General features: G+C 37.4%; 1 protein-coding gene across 3 annotated transcripts in view; it reads right to left on the bottom strand.

Moving 5' to 3' along the window:
- Positions 1-18,170, bottom strand: part of LOC143032884 (uncharacterized) — a 254,968-nt gene that overhangs the window by 73,037 nt on the left and 163,761 nt on the right. For 2 of the 3 annotated variants that reach the window (XM_076198095.1, XM_076198093.1), the window contains 3 exons: positions 7,594-7,631; positions 7,258-7,375; positions 6,803-6,924 (listed from right to left, as the gene is read on the bottom strand). In XM_076198095.1, coding sequence (XP_076054210.1) covers positions 6,803-6,924; positions 7,258-7,375; positions 7,594-7,631 — 278 coding nt within the window. Of the gene's footprint in view, positions 1-6,703; positions 6,745-6,802; positions 6,925-7,257; positions 7,376-7,593; positions 7,632-18,170 lie in introns of all 3 variants that reach the window. The other variant, XM_076198094.1, reaches the window with a different exon arrangement.

Here is an 18,170-nt window from a genome sequence, read left to right as displayed (position 1 = left end):
TACCTATCTCTTCACTTACTAGTATAGCCACCCCTTCTCTCCCTTGTCCCCTCTTCACTTCTGAGAACCTCCCAACTACACTCCCAAACTCACACTCACACCCTTTCATTTTAGTTTCACTCAAAGCCAGCACATCCATCATTCCTCTCACAAACATACTGCCTATCTCTTCCCTTTTACTCTCATCTGTACCACATCCACACACATTATAATCCAATTGTGATATTTTGTCCTTCATTGATATTCTGTCCGGTATTCCTTCCTAAAATTATAGTTTGTCCTCCACTGACATATCCTACCATGATATTTTGTCCTCCACTATCATTACATCCCATTGTGATATTTTGTCCTCCACTATCATTACCGTATTTTCCGGCGTATAGTGCGCGACTTTTTTCCGTTGGAAGGGCCTAAAAATGGGGGGTGCGCATTATCTACGGCTTACGATAAAAATTCTGTGGCTGCGTGTGTAATTTTTTTCACAACAACGTGACGATGTTGGCCGTCACAAAGTCGGGACGGCACACTTCTCCGTGACGTTCCGTGAGAACAAGAAGAACAGCCATGGTGACATGAAAGAATACGTCAGCATGGGCTATATAAATATTTGGTATAGGTAGGTATCTATCGAATCTTATTTTTCATGTTTAAATAGGCCTAAACACCATGAAACATGACCAATATTCATGATATTTGCCCATGTTCACAGCATCCTAGTTTGAATTTTTATGTTGGCTTTGTTGCTTCACTTTAGGTACGGTACAAATTCCGTTGCGGCCGTTCATAAACTCGTGTCAAACACCTGACTACAACACCCTCTTTCGGGAGTTATATTAACTAAACGTCACCTCGATGAGAGACTGTCCTATTTCACCACTGTCATTGTAGGTTCAAAGCTAAAATGAAACAGTCTGTAGTTTGTTTCAGTATTAAATAAAAAATGGTAAAGACGAATTATTTCCTCAAGATATAACATGAAATTTTTCTGTAAAAATTCCGAAATTTTTCTGTATATTTTACTTCCAATAAACTTTTTTTAGATCATATTTCCTACAAACTATTTAAGCTACAAAGTAATAAGGGACCAACGCACAACATGAGTCATATACCGGTACATGTAGTTCCGACTTTTTCTTAGTTGTGTGCTGATTGATGCCTAAACTGACACTTAATTTAGTGACAAATCAACAGATTTTCCAGTGGTGGCTCTAGCCAATGAAAAATACTTCTCCATGTAACCTTGTTCACATGATACTAAGTAATTAATCGCCGTTATTTCATTGGTTTATTTTTACTAACATTAATTATCGTAGTCTATGCAAATATTTGGGATCTGTAAAACAGCACTGGTACCAACATCATGAACATTGGCCGTTTTAGCTCACCCGGAATATGCGAGATCAGGGCCGAGATTGACAGTTCTATTGCCAATCTAGCCTACACTAAACACCCTCTTGTGAGAGTTTGTTAAACTAAACGTCACTTCAGTAAAGACACTTATGAACCGAAACATAGTTGCTGCATGGCGATAAAAACTTGTACACGGTGATAAAAACTTGAACACGGTGATAAAAAATTGTAAGATGAATTATTCCCTCAGGATAGCAAATTAAAAATTTTCTGTAATAATCTGAATTTTTCATGTACATTTTGTATTCAATAAACTTTTCATAGCTCAAATTTCCCACAAAACAATGGACCAACGCAAGCAGGAGTTGCATACATGCAGTTCACGAGCTTTAGCCACCAGTGACTTTTCCTGGCATGCGCGTTATACGTCGGTGCGCGCTATCTGTGTACTGAGATAACGAAGTGCATGGGTGCGCATTATAACCCGATGCGAATTTTTAAGCCGGAAAATACGGTACATCCCATCAAGATCTTTTGTCCTCCACTGTCATTACATCATGACATTTTGTCCTTTGACATTACATCCTAATGTAACATTTTGTCCTCTACCAACATTATATCCTAAAATTATATTTTGTCCTATATTGGCATATTGTTCTACATTAATGCTATACTCTACTCTGTTTTCCCCAGTACACTATATTTCCCCTTCCCTTTGGGTTTCTACCCCAAAAAAGGAACTATTTCATTACAAACTCCCACAATGAGGTTTGTAAGAACATCTTTGCCTCTGCGGGTAAGGTGTACAATATAAAATCAGAACAAAGGAAGTAAAGAAAGTGGGATCTGAAAAAGACCTGGGAATAATTATCTCAAATGACATGTCCCCTGACATACAGATTAACAAAATTGTTGGAGAATCTTACAGCTTGTTAAGATCAATAAAGATGGCTTTTACCTATTTAGATGAAGAAATGGTTACAAAACTACTCATCAAACTAATAAGGCCTAGACTAAAGTATGCTGCAACACTAAGGTCACCCAGTGCCAAAAAGAATATAAAGAAGATTGAAAAAATCCAGAGAGCAACTACAAAGATGGCCCCAACACATTGAAACCTGTCATATGAGGAGAGACTGGCTAATTTGAAATTACTGACTTTGGAACAAAAAAGAGAAGGAGGCAACCTGCTAACCATTTACAGAATCATTAAAGGCACAGAACTCCTTGATAGAGAGGACTTACTAAATTGGAATAAGAGTAATACAAGGAGACATGATAAGAAAATCAAAAAGGATAGTTACAGAAGAGACCTTAAAAAAAAAAAAAAAAAAAAAAAAAATATATATATATATATATATATATACATACACACACACACATATATATATACCATATTTTACAGCTTACTAGATGCACTTTTTTTCCCTAAAAAATACCCTGAAAAATGCTAATGCGTCTTCCAAGACGAATGTTGTATTGTAAGGCAACACCCAGGCTCATGTAAGCTTGGACACTTGACCGATAGCGACCTGGATTTGTATGTTGAGTCATTACACTATGATGTTAGCTTAAGTACTATTTAATTCAACCTTTCATATGATGTAAACTCAGTACTTAGCTGTTACAAGTATTTCCAATACCATAATCCTTCCTGGAGCCTACTCGGCGTGTGGAGAAAACGGGCCGTTCCCTCATCTCATAGCAACACACACACACACACACATGAATGCACGCAAATGCCAGGTGCCTTTATCAGTTACCACCAGGCCATCACGTGTCATACGATTTTTTGTCCTGGAAATTATCCCATGGCTAGTTCATCAAAATGGTTTAGTTATACTATCGCATACAAGCTACAAGTTGTACGATATGCCAAAGAACACTTTAAAAGAGCAGCAGAAAGACACTTTGGACCACCGCCTACCGTGAAAATGATTCAGCAGTGGAGTTTTATATATCTACATCCATATTTTTGAAATTTTTATTTCATTTTTATGAAAATAAAACCACCCTTGGACAAAGAAAAATGTATAGTATATTTACTAATCACCAACCAGTATCATCGCCATACAAACAAAATCGGACAAGTGATTTCGTAATGTAAACAATACGTCCAATACGTGTCGTCCTTGCTTCTTATATTTTTGTGTTCAGTGGTCGGGTATATGGTGAATGTGCTCTTGTATGAGAATTACTTCTTTTTTTTTTCTTAGAAATTTCTTTCAAATATTAGGGTGTGTCTTGCAAGCCGTAAAATATGGTATACACATACATATACCAAGGCTTTTTCCCCCTTAAAAGGGAGGTAGCCAAAAAGGAAAAGGCATAAAATCATTCCCACCCATTCCATCCCTGAATACACTCCACATCCCTCCACCCTCCCTCATATCTTAGCACCTCCTGGCCTGGATGACGGGTCATCCCTGCACCTTGTCCACTGCCCTGGGTCAGAAGCAGTCGCAAGACACAGCACATCCACAGCAAGGCCGCTTCATTAAATCGGCGACCCCCCATGCATATATATATATATATATATATATATATAGAGGTGGATAGCTGGAACAAACTGGATAAAACAATAGTGTGTGCAAAAAACTACACATGAATTTAAGAACAAACTAGACACTGAAATACAAAGATGGGACACCAGGAGCATAGCTCCCCTTCCCAAGATATAACTATGTAAATACACCCAAGATTCTTGGTGTAACATACAGTGCACCTATGTCATTCAAACAACACATCACAAACATAAAGACTAAGTGCACACCTAGACTTAACACATTCAAATCAATTACAGGTATGACATTCGGACAAAAAGAAATTAATACTGCTATTCTTTTTGTTGTTGTTCCCTAGACTGTCTGTCCGAGAAGTCCCATCTCCCCAAGGAATGCCACGGCCGAAACGGGGTTTTCCCACAAATCCTTTATGGAGTGTACGTTGTGTTGTTTGTGTGCGTGATTGTGTATAATACAGTCTTCCATAATGTGTTGAATAGTACGGGGTGAAGTGTTACATCCTGGGCATTTGTCCACAATGCGGTTCCAGTCTCTTCTGGTAGCTTAGAAGGGCTGGGTGGACTCTGTCCTTTCGTGGGAGAGAGGATTCAGAGGGATGGATATCAGGGGGTGTGGCATGCAGCAATGTGTTGTCATTTAGTGTGTTAATGGAGCAGTGAGTGATGTGATTATGAATATGTTTCCGGAGGCTGGTATTTAGTGGTTTTGGAGGAAGAGAAGAGTATTTGTGTGTGATATAGATTTTTTTTTTTTTTCCTTTCTTTTTTCTTGGTGTGTGTGGGTGTTCTGCTATGTAGTGTAGTGGGTGTGCTGTGTTTGTGGAGGCTGCAGCAAGTGTTTTTGTGCCTCTCATGTCAAGGTGATCTTTGACTTTGAGGACTTTTGTTTCATTGTGTAGGTGGTCTATAAGTGTTGTATATGTGCAGCCTGTTTTTAATGCTTTGTTTGGTTTGGTCTGAAGGGTGTTGAGTTGTGTGTCACTGAAATTAGGTGCCCATGCTGGACTCACATAATTTATCACTGAGCATATGCATTGTTTGTATATTGTAGTATTAGTTTCTCTGTTTTGTCCAAATGTTGTTCCAGTGATTGATTTAAGTGCATCAAGTCTATGTGTGCATTTATTTTTCATGTTTATGATGTGTTGTTTAAATGATATCGATGTATCGTATGTTACACCAAGAATTTTTGGGGTGTGTGTGTGTTGTATTAGAGTGTTGTTAATATAGAGTTGAGGAACTGTTGTTCTTTTGTCCAGTTGGTGAGAAATGTTGCTGTAGATTTGGCTGGGGCTATTTGGTGCCGCAGCGTCTTTATTGTGGGATGGTAACGAAAAGAAGTGCGGAGGTAATTATTAAACTCTATCTAGCGATAGTTAGACCCATCCTTGATTATGCGGTACAGTTTTGGTCTCCGTCCTACAGAATGGACATCAATTCACTAGAATCAGTACAGAGAAGAATGACCAAAATGATACATGGACTCGGAAATTTGCCTTATGAAGAGAGGCTTAGGCACTTTAACTTACAGTCTCTGGAAAGATGCAGAGTGCGGGGTGATCTAATAGAGGTGTTCAAGTGGATCAAAGGCTTTAACAAGGGTGATGCAAACAAGATATTAAAACAACAGGGCAGGACTCGCAGTAATGGTTATAAACTGGACAAATTTAGATTTAAAAAGGAAATAGGCAAGAATTGGTTTGCTAATAGGCTGGTCGACAACTGGAATAAACATAGTAACCATGTAGTAAGCGCTGAAACTATCAGTTGTTTTAAGAAACGATTAGACAAATTTATGGATGGGGATGACAGGTGGTGATTGATATGGAGCTGCCTAGTGTAGGCCTTATGGTCTCTTGCAGTCTCCTTCTTTCTTATGTTCTTATGTAACCCCAAGAGTTGGGGGCCAAACAGCAGCAAATATCCCTGGCCACCGGCGCTACACAGATGGCACCTATTCTTTGTGTTGCTATAACTGCTTTATGGGTAGGGGTAGGTTCATTTTTGGGTTTCTGGTAGTTTATATTTTTGTCTTGACATTCATTTGTTATTTGTTTTCACATATAATGTATTTGTATATGTTTACGAGTTTTCTTAAATAATGATTGTCCAGTCCATGGAAAACAAAAGCTAAACAAAATGAAATACAAGATCTCAATACTGTAAAGTTTAATTATGCAAATGTATTTAGTTACACATATATAAACCCTGGCTCACCCCCAAGTGAACCTTTTCATTACATAGATGAAGTAATGATAATAGTAGAATGCCCTAACTTAAAATATACAGTGTTGTGGTCACTGGTTAGCAAAGGACATAAACAATACTGACAGAATAAAAAGAGCAGTAACAAAACTGCTTCCCAGCTTTCCAAATAAAACATATGAAGAGAAATTAAAAGCATTAAGTTGTTATTCTTGAAAAGAAAATGAGGTGACTTGAGAGTAGTGTTTGGGTCATCCAATGGAGTAGATAAATCCAACAGAAAAGACCTTTTTGTTTAAAATGGAAGTCATGAGGTCAAAGGAACAAAGTGAAAGAGACCCCATGCCTATGTCAAGAAATGCAGTTTTCTATATAGATATGTCAAATTCCTCAACAGCTTGAAACCATAAGCAAATTTAAAACTGGGTATAACAACTGGATGATAGTTGGAACAAGAAGAAAAGAAGAAAAAGAAAATGATGAAAAATGAAGATGGAAAAGGAAAAAAAAAAAAAAATAGTCCTCTTACAATTAGGTAAATGCACACATAAAAGAATCAAGCATATACATGCACAGGCACACAAACTACAAATCTTTACAAGAAAAAGAAGAAATTATACATACATTTTCCAAGGAATGGAAGACATTGCTTTGTAGTCCTGAGCCTGTGTGAAAAGAGATGATAAAAGAAATATCCCAAACACTTGCTACAAAATAACTCACCAATATATTAACAATCATATTTTGGAATGCTTCTGATTCTTCCTGTGTGAGAGATGACAGGGCACTACGGTCCTCATCATCCAGATAGTTGGGTGTTAGAATCTTCACTTCTATTTTGCGACCTTGCAGAAGAAAATTTGCAATATTTTATTTACACAACTGTAACGAGTTATAACTTAATCTTAAATATCATGGGAAAAGAAAACTTTTTTACCTATGAACCACCAATATTTCAGAGTGCTTGGGCATTACCATTGTCCCCCCCCCAAAAAAAAAAAAAAAAAAATTACATGTACTGCCTTTTTTCATTCTTAAAAAGACATTATATATATATATATATATATATATATATATAAATATATATATATATATAGATATATAAAATCTCCCCACAATTAAATTTAATAACAATTTGTGTTAGTCAAGGTAATTTTTTCCTTGACACTTTTACATACCCAAAGAATCAAGGCCAGACTTTTGAAGCCTCTCTTTAATAGACTGCTCAATCTTTGCTTTCTGTGCTGCATTCACTGCCTTATCTTTCATGATACGAAGATGTCTTGGGCTAATACTCTGATGATGAAGAACATAAGCCCTTAGTATATTCTGACATTCTTTAATTTCACTTAACCTAATATGTCCACCAGAGGATTTACTAATTAAAATATGTCAAATACAAAAAAATTTCATCTACAAATACTATGCAACTACCTATCACTCAAAATTATGTAAGATCTAGTGCATGTGGCTAAAATGAATTAAGCCAACATAATCTTAATAATGTGATTTACCTTTTCTTCCTTCTTATCTGCCACCCTTTGTGACCCATCTGAAAAATCAGTACAAACTTAGTTTCAGTGCAACCTTTTCTATTTTTGATATAAAGGATGGTCCCACAATATGAGTAATGTGTACTTACTATAGCTGATTTCTCCATCTTTTTGGACTCAATAAGAAGCAATAAAACAATTGCCACTAAAAGAAGCTAATACTTTCATGAGCTTATCTATTTACCCCTCTCTCATCTTAGCTCCTCGTGGATGACAGGTCATCCCTGTACCCTGCCCACTGCCCTGGGTCAGAGGCAATGCAGCAAGACACAGTACATTCACAACAAGGCTGTTTCACTTAATAGGTGACCCCCCTTCTGTCCCCTTATGTAGAAAAAGAGAAGACAGAAATCTCTTCAGGCTGCGTCAAAATATCATTAATATATAATCATAGGTATTAACCCCTTCCATACGGTGCCGCACACGTAGGCGTCATGGACTTAGATCTCGGTGGCAGCAACCAATGCCAGCTGTACGACGTGTCGTAATAATACTCGCATCATAAAATATAGTCACCGCTTATATCGATCGTTCTCTCTTCACCCGTGAATTTTGATAACCATAGAAAATGCGATTACAAAAGAATTAGAAAGAATGTCATTATGGAGGGGCGACTACAATAAATATAATCAAGACGCCGATATGGCAACCTCGCGAATACACTCGCTCCCCATGACGCCTGCGTGTGCGGCACCGTATGGAAGGGGTTAAAAGTAGAAATATAGATAATAGCAGCTCAATGGAAAGAAGAGATAATTACTTTTATGGATTTAATGAGGGAGGAGATGAGAACCTCCCCCGACTAGTAAAAAAAAAAAAAAGCATGGGAGGTTAGGTTCAACCAACTAACACTAGTTACAGAGAGAGTGGATAAACTGGAAGAAGTAAAGGAGAATCAAAACCTAACTAAAGAAATAGAAGAATTAAAAAGGCAGTTAAGAGAAATAAAGGATGAGAATGAGGAATTAAAGAGGAATAATAAAGAGAATAAAGAGTCCATAGCAAAAGAGGTAAGTGGTTGAGAAAATAGTCCAAGAGAATAATAAAATTGAATTAAGAGATAGAGTAAAACAACAGGTGAAAGAATAAACTAAGGACACAGTTATTAAAGTGATGAGAGAGGAGAATATAGTAAGAGACTTAGCAGATAAAAAGAAATGTATAATTATTAGGGATGGAAGAGAAGCATAATTCTAATAGGACTACAAGAGTAAAGGAGAAGAAAAAAGTAAACAGGGTATTAACCCCTTCCATACGGTGCCGCACACGTAGGCGTCATGGACTTAGATCTCGGTGGCAGCAGCCAATGCCAGCCGTACGACGTGTCGTAATAATACTCGCATCATAAAATATAGTCACCGCTTATATCGATCGTTCTCTCTTCACCCGTGAATTTTGATAACCATAGAAAATGCGATTACAAAAGAATTAGAAAGAATGTCATTATGGAGGGGCGACTACAATAAATATAATCAAGACGCCGATATGGCAGCCTCGCGAATACACTCGCTCCCCATGACGCCTACGTGTGCGGCACCGAATGGAAGGGGTTAAAAGTAGTTCAAGAAGATGAACAAGAAACAGAGAAAGAAATTGAAGAAATGTATAGACTAGGGAAATACAATATAGATAAGACCAGACCAATTAAGGTTAACCACTTCAGTACGGGACTTAAATCTCGCGGGCAGCAGCCAATGCCAGCCGTATGACGTGTCGTAATAATACTCGCATCATAAAATATAGTCACCGCTTATATCGATCGTTCTCTCTTTCACCCGCGAATTTTGAAAACCACAGAGAATGGGATTCAGGGCGCATTTGGGAGAATGTAAAAACACAGGGGCGACTACAATAAATATAATCAAGACGCCAATATGGCAGCGTCGAGAATCCACTTGCTCCTCATGACGCCTACGTGTGCGGCACCGTATGGAAGGGGTTAAATTCAGGTCACAAATGACAGCAGAGAATATCTTAACAAAAACAGGGAAACTAGCAAAAAGTGATCAGAATAAACAGGTATGGATAAAAAGAGATGAATAAAGAGGAAAGAGAGGAAGGGAAAACAAAAAGAATAGAAGCTAAGGAAAAAAACGAGAACAGAACAACAGAACAGAGTCAAAGAGAAATTCTATTGGAGAGTAGTGGATATGAAAGTGAGGAAATGGTCCATAGGAGAAAAAAACAGAAGGGTAACAGAAAACAGGATGGAGGTAACAGAAAATTAAAAGTGTCTTTCACAAATATATATGGCTTAAAAACAGGCTTGAATGAACTGAATGATTACCTGAAGGAAAAAGAACCAGACATATTGGGAATTGTAAAGACAAAATTGAAAGGTCCATTACCACCCAACAGTGTAGGACATGGCACATATAATTATTGGATTAGAAACAGAGAATTATAACAAGGGGGTGGAGTTATGTTCCTGACTAAGAAAGATATAAATGTGAGGAATGTTACATATGGAAAGAATAGAGATGATTATGATGGAAATAAGAGGACAGGGACAAGAAGAGCAGGAAGTTTGTGGTAAATTATGTGCCTCCTAAAATGGCTTTGTGGGAAGAGAGAGAACACAAACATATGTTAGAAGACACAAGGATAACAGTAAATAAGATAATGGAAGATGGAGGAAGAATAGTTATAATGAGTGACTTTAATAGTAAAAAAATCTGCTGGGAAGAGATGACAATGAAGGGTGGTGATGACCTATGGGGAAATATACTACTTGATTTGATTACAGAACAAACAATGACGCAATGGATACAAAAGAATACTAGGTATAGAAATGAGGAAGAACCATCAAGGCTGGTCTGAAAATTCACATCAGAACTTGAAATAGTGGTCAAGATTGAATATAAGACACCAATAAGTAAAAATGACCACATATTGGTTGAACTGGAACTAAATGAGGAAAAGTACATGGGAAAAAAAAATATATATATATATATATATATATATATATATATATATATATATATCTGGGGAGCAGATTCTCTTGTATGCATGCATTGTTAAAATCGACAGCGTTAGTGAGGTTGTTGATCTTCTTGTGAGTATTCTCCAGTTTTCTAACCAATATTCTGCCATTTAGAGGGTGGGCATAGACCAAGTTGCCAAAATGATTCATTTATTTCAACGTTTCGTCTAACAAAGAGACATCTTCAGGAAATTCTGTAACATAGATAATAATGACGTACAGAAATATAGAAAACATGTAAATCTAACCAATTATACAAATATAGAAGCAAATATCAATAAATGCGCAAATTCACACAAAATAAACACTATACATGGGCTGATGGGAAGCAGTCTTTAAAGATGATGTCACCAAACCTTCATTATACTACAGGTACATAGACGACATCTTTGTGTGCGCACAGTCAGAAGCCCTTCTCCAGGGATTGAGACTGCGCCTCCAGGAGGAATCTGGTCTTAGCTTCACGACTGAAATGAATAAGGATGGCAAACTCCCTTTCCTCGATATTTTAGTGGACTCTTCTTCCGGGGAATTTACAACGAAGGTGTACAGGAAACCTACGAACTCTGAGAAGTGTTTGAACTACAAAAGTGAGTGCCCGACTAGCTATAAAACCAGTGTGATTAGAGCGTATGTCCGGAGGGCTATCAAAGTGTGTTCTTCCTGGCAGGCTCTGCATACAGAATTGCAGCACATCCGCCAGATTCTGGTGAATAATGGTTTCCCTAATAGTGATTTTGATGTAATTTGTAATAAAATGTTGTGTGACCACCTTTCCCCACAAACATCTCCTAAGCCCCAATTCATTGATATATACTACCATAACATCTTCAACAAGGGTTACAAAAAAGATGAAAAAATAATTAAAGACATCATCACTAAGAACTGTCATCCGGTATCTAAAGATAAGGAAATCCGGGTGGTTGTATACTACTCCAACCCTAAAACTAGTTCATTGGTTATAACTAATAACTTAAATAGTAATACTGAGACTATGTCTAAAACTAATTGTGTTTATGAATTCACCTGTAGCACCGGGAACTGTGTAGCCCGTCATACAGCATATATTGGTTTTACTAGATGTAGTCTCAGTAGGAGAATAACTATGCATTTACAAAATGGGGCTATAAAACATCACTTAAAGAAATACCATAACCTAATAGCCACCCGTGAATACCTAGTTTCAAACACTAGGATTATAGCAAGCAATAGGGATGTACATAAACTTAAGCTTCTAGAAGCTATGTTTATCAGAGAATGTAGTCCTATCATTAATATCCAATGCAACATGACTTCTGTCATCGCTTTGTTTAGCAGCACGACCAAGCTACTACCGAGCATGACCTCTCTCCGAAACCCCCCCCTCCACCTCCTCCTACCCACTCCTTCCATCCTCCCCCCAACCGACCCCGCAACCCCCCCAACCCCTCCCCCAACCCTCTTCTTCTCGTATTAATGAGATACCACCCCCGCCCCCTCTCCCGCCCTCCACCACCACCCAAGCCGGCTAGGTGCGTATATATGTCACCGAGCGAAGGGTTTTCTTCGTCATTTCATCGGACCTTTTAACTATTGTAAGTAAAGGTCCCCATCAGCCCATGTATAGTGTTTATTTTGTGTGAATTTGCGCATTTATTGATATTTGCTTCTATATTTGTATAATTGGTTAGATTTATATGTTGTTTTCTATATTTCTGTACGTCATTATTATCTATGTTACAGAATTTCCTGAAGATGTCTCTTTGTTAGACGAAACGTTGAAATAAATGAATCATTTTGGCAACTTGGTCTATGCCCACCCTCTAAATGGCAGAATATTGGTTAGAAAACTGGAGAATACTCACAAGAAGATCAACAACCTCACTAACGCTGTCGATTTTAACAATGCATGCATATATATATATATATATATATATATATATATATATATATATATATATATATATATATATATATATATATATAGAAAGGGAAGATTGATGTATGGATTTTTTTTTTTTTTTTTTTATAAAATAAGAGAATTCTTTCAAAAAGCAGACTGGGAAAGGATACACAAGGAGGAAACAACAGTAGAAGAGAAATGGACTATTTTGACAAAAAATTATATAGGAGTGGAAAAGTATGTTCCAAGACAAAAATGAGAAAAAGAATATGTAAAGTGTTGGTGTACAAAAGATGTAGGGAGTTAAAAGACAAAAGGGATAAAGCTTGGATAAAATGGAAGACAAGAGACCTGAAAAATGGAAAATATATACTAGTTATAGAAATCAACATGTACAAGTGCACAGAGAAGAAAAGAGAAAATATGAAAAGGATGTCATAGAAAAATGTAAAGATCAACCAAAACTATTTTATAGATTTGTAAACAACAAACTGAAAAACAAACAAGAATTAGTGAAACTACGACAAGGAGTTGAATACGCAGAGGAAATAGAAATGGCAGAAATTATGAACAAGCATTTTAAATCAGTGTTTATGCGAGCCACAAAACAGATTCCAAATATCAAAAATAAATCATACGAAAATCGACTAAAACACATGAATCTGTTTTCCCTAAAAAAGCATAGACTCAGAGGTGACTTGATACAGGTCTTTAAGATTTTAAAGGGAATTGACATCAAAAGTGACAACATTTTCACATTGAATGAGAATCAGACAAGAAACAATGGTCTCAAACTGTTCAGAAATAGATTCAATTTGGAAGTGGGTAGAAACAACTTTGCCAACCGTGTAGTTAATGAATGGAATAAACTTCCTGCACAGGTAGTGCAATGTAGTTCAGTTCGAAGCTTTAAGAATCATTTAGGTAAATACCTAAGTAAGATGCTGTAATGATTATAATTTATCTTATATTATTTGTTTTTGTTTTGTTATCTTTTGTCTGTGTTATTTTCATTTATTATTACCGTATTTTCCGGCTTAAAATGCGCATCGGGTTATAATGCGCACCCATGCACTTCGTTATCTCGGTACACAGATAGCGCGCACCGACGTATAAAGCGCATGCCCGATCGCATTTGTCTATAACGCAGTTTTACCTCGGTATTTATATCATGTGAACGAGGTTACATGGAGAAGTATTTTTCATTGGCTAGAGCCACCGCTGGGAAATCTGGTTGGTCACTAAATTAAGTGTCAGTTTAGGCATCAATCAGGACACAACTAAGAAAAAGTCGGAACTACATGTACCGGTATATGACTCATGTTGTGCGTTGGTCCCTTATTACTTTGTAGCTTAAATAGTTTGGAAATATGATCTAAAAAAGTTTATTGAAAGTAAAATATACAGAAAAATTTCGGGATTTTTACAGAAAATGTTCATTTTATATCTTGAGGAAATAATTCGTCTTTACCATTTTTTTTTTATTTAATACTGAAACAAACTACAGACTGTTTCGTTTTAGCTTTGAACCTGCAATGACAGTGGTGAAATAGCAGTCTCTCATCGAGGTGACGTTTAGTTAATATAACTCCCGAAAGAGGGTGTGTAGTCAGGTGTTTGACACGATTTTATGAACGGCCGCAACAGAATTTGTACCATACCTAAAGTGAAGCAACAAAGCCAACATAAATATTCAAACTAGGATGCTGTGAACATGGGCAAATATCATGAATATTGGTCATGTTTCATGGTGTTTAGGCCTATTTAAACATGAAAAATAAGATTCGATAGATACCTACCTATACCAAATATTTATATACGGTAGCCCATACTGGCGTATTCTTTCATATCACCATGGCTGTTCTTCTTGTTCTCACGGAACGTCACGGAGAAGTGTGCCTCCCGACTTTGTGACGGCCAACATCGTCACATTGTGAAAAAAAATTACACACAGCCACAGAATTTTTATCGTAGGCCGTAGATAATGCGCACCACCGGATAACGCGCAACCCCCCCATTTTTAGGCCCTTCCAACGGAAAAAAGTCGCGCACTATACGCCGGAAAATACGGTAGTTATATGTCAATTTATTATTATTTACTATTTACCTGTTTATTATTTAACTATACCTATGCATTTATTTATGTATTTTATTTGTTATTTACATTATTATAGTTTTTATTTATAATCTTATTATTAATATGATTTTTTTTCACATCCGACCTAGATATGGATCAAAAGGTCTCCTGTCGGTATGCTCCGCCTTTGTAATCCTTTGTAAGAACATAAAACTTAGAGATGTCGAGTGGGAGGAGAAAGTCCCCCCTATGAAAGAGATAGAAGTAACAAGGAAAGAAATAATGAATCACTTGAGTAATCTTGATGTCAGAAAATCACATGGACTACCGGTAGATGAAATGGCAAACTGGATTTTGAGAGAATGTAGGAATGAACTAACAGACAATATACATTGTCTAATAAGCAGTTCACTGAAAGAAGGAAAAGTTCTAGAATATTGGAAAAGATCAAATATAGTACCAATATTTAAAGGGGGAAACAAGGAAGACCCTACTAACTATAGACCGGTCTCTCTTGTGAAAGAATAATCAAAATTAGATGGGTATGGCATTTGGACAAAAACATACTAAATCCAAGGCAAATTGGATTTAGACAAGGACGATCATGCGTCACAAACTTGATGTGTTTCTATTCAAGGCTAATAGATGTAATACAACAAAGAAATGGATGAGCTGATTGTGCATTTCTAGACCTGAAAAAAGCTTTTGATAAGGTGCCACATAAGAAATTGCTAAAGAAATTAGAAACTGCAGGAAGAATACAGGGCAAACTGCTGAAGTGGATGGAAGACTTCTTGCATGAAAGAAAACTGGGAGTGGTGATAAGAGACAAACATTCTAATTGGGAGGAAGTGATTAGTGGAGTTCCAAAAGGAACAGTTTTGGCCCTAATAATGTTTGCTATATATATTAATGATACGGATAAAGGAATTGAAAGTTATATGAGCTTCTTTGCGGACGATGCAAAATTGTTGAAAAAAGTGAACACTGTAGAAGATTGAGTCGCTGCTGAGTGATCACAATAACATATGGGAATGGAGTTGGAAGTGGGAGATGGAATTCAATATTAAGAAGTGTAGCATAATGGAAGAAAAAAAAAAAATATAGTGGGATCATATAAACTGGGAGAGGAAGAAATTAAAAAAGTAGAAAATGAGAAGGACCTGGGAGAAACTTATAATTTAATAAGAACAAGCAAAGTGCCATTCACTGAATTATGAAAGGGATGGAAGTTCTTGATAGAGACGACTTATTAAAGAGGACATGAAAAGAAAGTAAAGACAGTTACAGAAGAGATCTAAAAAAAGTGATCGATGTCTGGAACAAACTGAACAGAGAAACAGTGAATGCCAGAACTATACACGATTTTAAGAACAAACTGGATGTGGAGAGATACAAAAAAATGTATAACAAAACTTGAAAGAATACAAAGAGCAATTACGAAATTGGCACCAACAAACACTCTCAGAACTATCATATGAGGAGAGACTGGCAAAACTTGAGCTACAGACATTAGAGCAAAGAAGAGAGAGAGGAGACTTGATAACTATTTATAGTCATGAAAGGCATAGAAATTATTGATAGGATCTAATAAAATGGGATAGTAGAGATACAAGAAGACATGGAAAGATAATCAAGAAAGACAATTATAGAAGAGGCATGAAAAAGAACAACTTTCCCCACAGGTTAATAGACATTTGGAACAAGTTAGATGAAAATGTGGAGTGTGCAAAAACAATACACAAATTTAAAAATGGTCTAGATAAAACAAGATATGAAGACGGGACACCACGAGCATAACTCCCCTTCCCGTACAATACAACTAGGTAAATACTCCCTACTCCCCCATCCCCTGCACCCTCCCATCTTTGGATTACAGCATCATCCCCATCTGGAATATTGACTGCATGTTATTGTGCAGTATAAATTGCTCAGTAGCTTGCAGCCAATACTTTAGGGACTATATGGGGCACCCATACAGATCAGAGCCACATATTATTTTGTGTATGTTTGAGGAAATATTTACTCATAGAGAAATTATGGTACTTTATTGTGCTACAACTGCCCCTCCGTTATGCAGTCCCCTCTTTTAACCACTTCGGTATGCCTACGTAGGTGTCATGAAGTGCGAGTGGGTACATGAGGATGCCAGCATCAGCGTCTTGATTACACCATGTAATACAAAATTTGTCCATGAGTTAAAACTAATATTTTCAAATTCCCTATGGCATAAATAAGTAAAAATGAGCAGTCACCAAGTTCAGACTTCGGTTCCGAGTTCATGAGATCGATATATTGATTTTTAGAAATGAAAATAAAAAGGAAACAAGTAGGGTACAATTATGTATTATAATATGTTAATACACAGACAGCAATACAGTGCAGTGATGTAGAGTGTTGATGAAGAGTATTGCTCCGGAGAATTGATACAGAATTGGTACCAAAATTTAAGCATTATAGTTTAATAAAAAAGAAGTTTGTCTACAAGATTGGCATTTGTATTTCAGTTAACTTTTGTGCAAAAGGTTCCAGATATAGTCCCCCATCATACTTTCACTGTACTGTCCCTTGTAGCGCTCCTCGAAAGAGCCGACATTCTAGTGAAATCTTTCACCTTGTTCTTCTCAGTAGTCTCCCATGTTTTCTTTGAACTCATCAAGGTGGGCATGTAGTACGTGCAGTTTCAGCAACATCTGGCAACCCATGCTCCAGTATGTGTCCACAAGTTCATCAACGATTTCCCTGTACTTCTCTGTCTTGTGGTTTCCGAGGAAACCTTTGACTACAGAAACAAAACTTGTCCAAGCGGCCCACTCAATATCAGACAGCTTCTCAGGAAAGCTGTCAGAGTCAATATGTCGCTTCACCTGAGGGCCCACAAATACGCCTGCCTTGACCTTTGCCTCTGACAACTTTGGGAACAGCTTCTGGATGTGCTTCAAGGTCTCACCCTCTGGATCCAGCTGTTTAACAAACTGTTTAATGAGGCCCAATTTGATGTGTAGGGGTGGTATCAGTATTTTCGTTGGCTCCACCAGCGGTTCTTGCTTCACGTAATGGGCCCCAACCTCATAGCCGGTCCTGAGGGGCCACTTCCTCTTCTCGTAGTGAAGGGCTGTATTTCAGCTATCCCGAGGCACAGATAGCAAGGGAACTTGGTGAAGCCTCCCTGAAGCCCCATCAAGAAGGCCACCATCTTGAAATCACCAATAATCTCCCAGCTGAATTGTTCATACTTCAGTGCACTCAGCAGGATTTTGACATTCTGGTACTCTTTTTTCATGTGCACTGAATGAACCAGAGGAATCGAGGGTCACTGATTTGTGTTGTCCAGTAAAACAGCCTTCAGGCTTTTAGATTAACTGTCAATGAAGAGCTGCCAGTCAGAAGTGTTGTAGGGAATGCCCACAGTGCTGAAGAGTCCTCTGATGTCATGGCAGTAGCACAACCCATCTCTAAGAGTGAAGAACACTGAAAAGCTGTGAGGCTGCTTCCTCTGGGAAGTAATTTGAATGCTGTTATCCAGTAAGTCCCACTGCTTCAGTCTGGAAATGAGCAGCTTGACACTGGACTTTGTCAAGGCCATTTCTCTTATG

Source organism: Oratosquilla oratoria, chromosome 14 (assembly GCF_046742065.1).
Source record: "Oratosquilla oratoria isolate Oo_2021 chromosome 14, ASM4674206v1, whole genome shotgun sequence".
In the NCBI taxonomy this organism is placed as follows: Eukaryota; Metazoa; Arthropoda; class Malacostraca; order Stomatopoda; family Squillidae; genus Oratosquilla; species Oratosquilla oratoria.
Note: the sequence above shows the minus strand (reverse complement) of the source record. Positions and strands in the feature narration are given on the sequence as shown.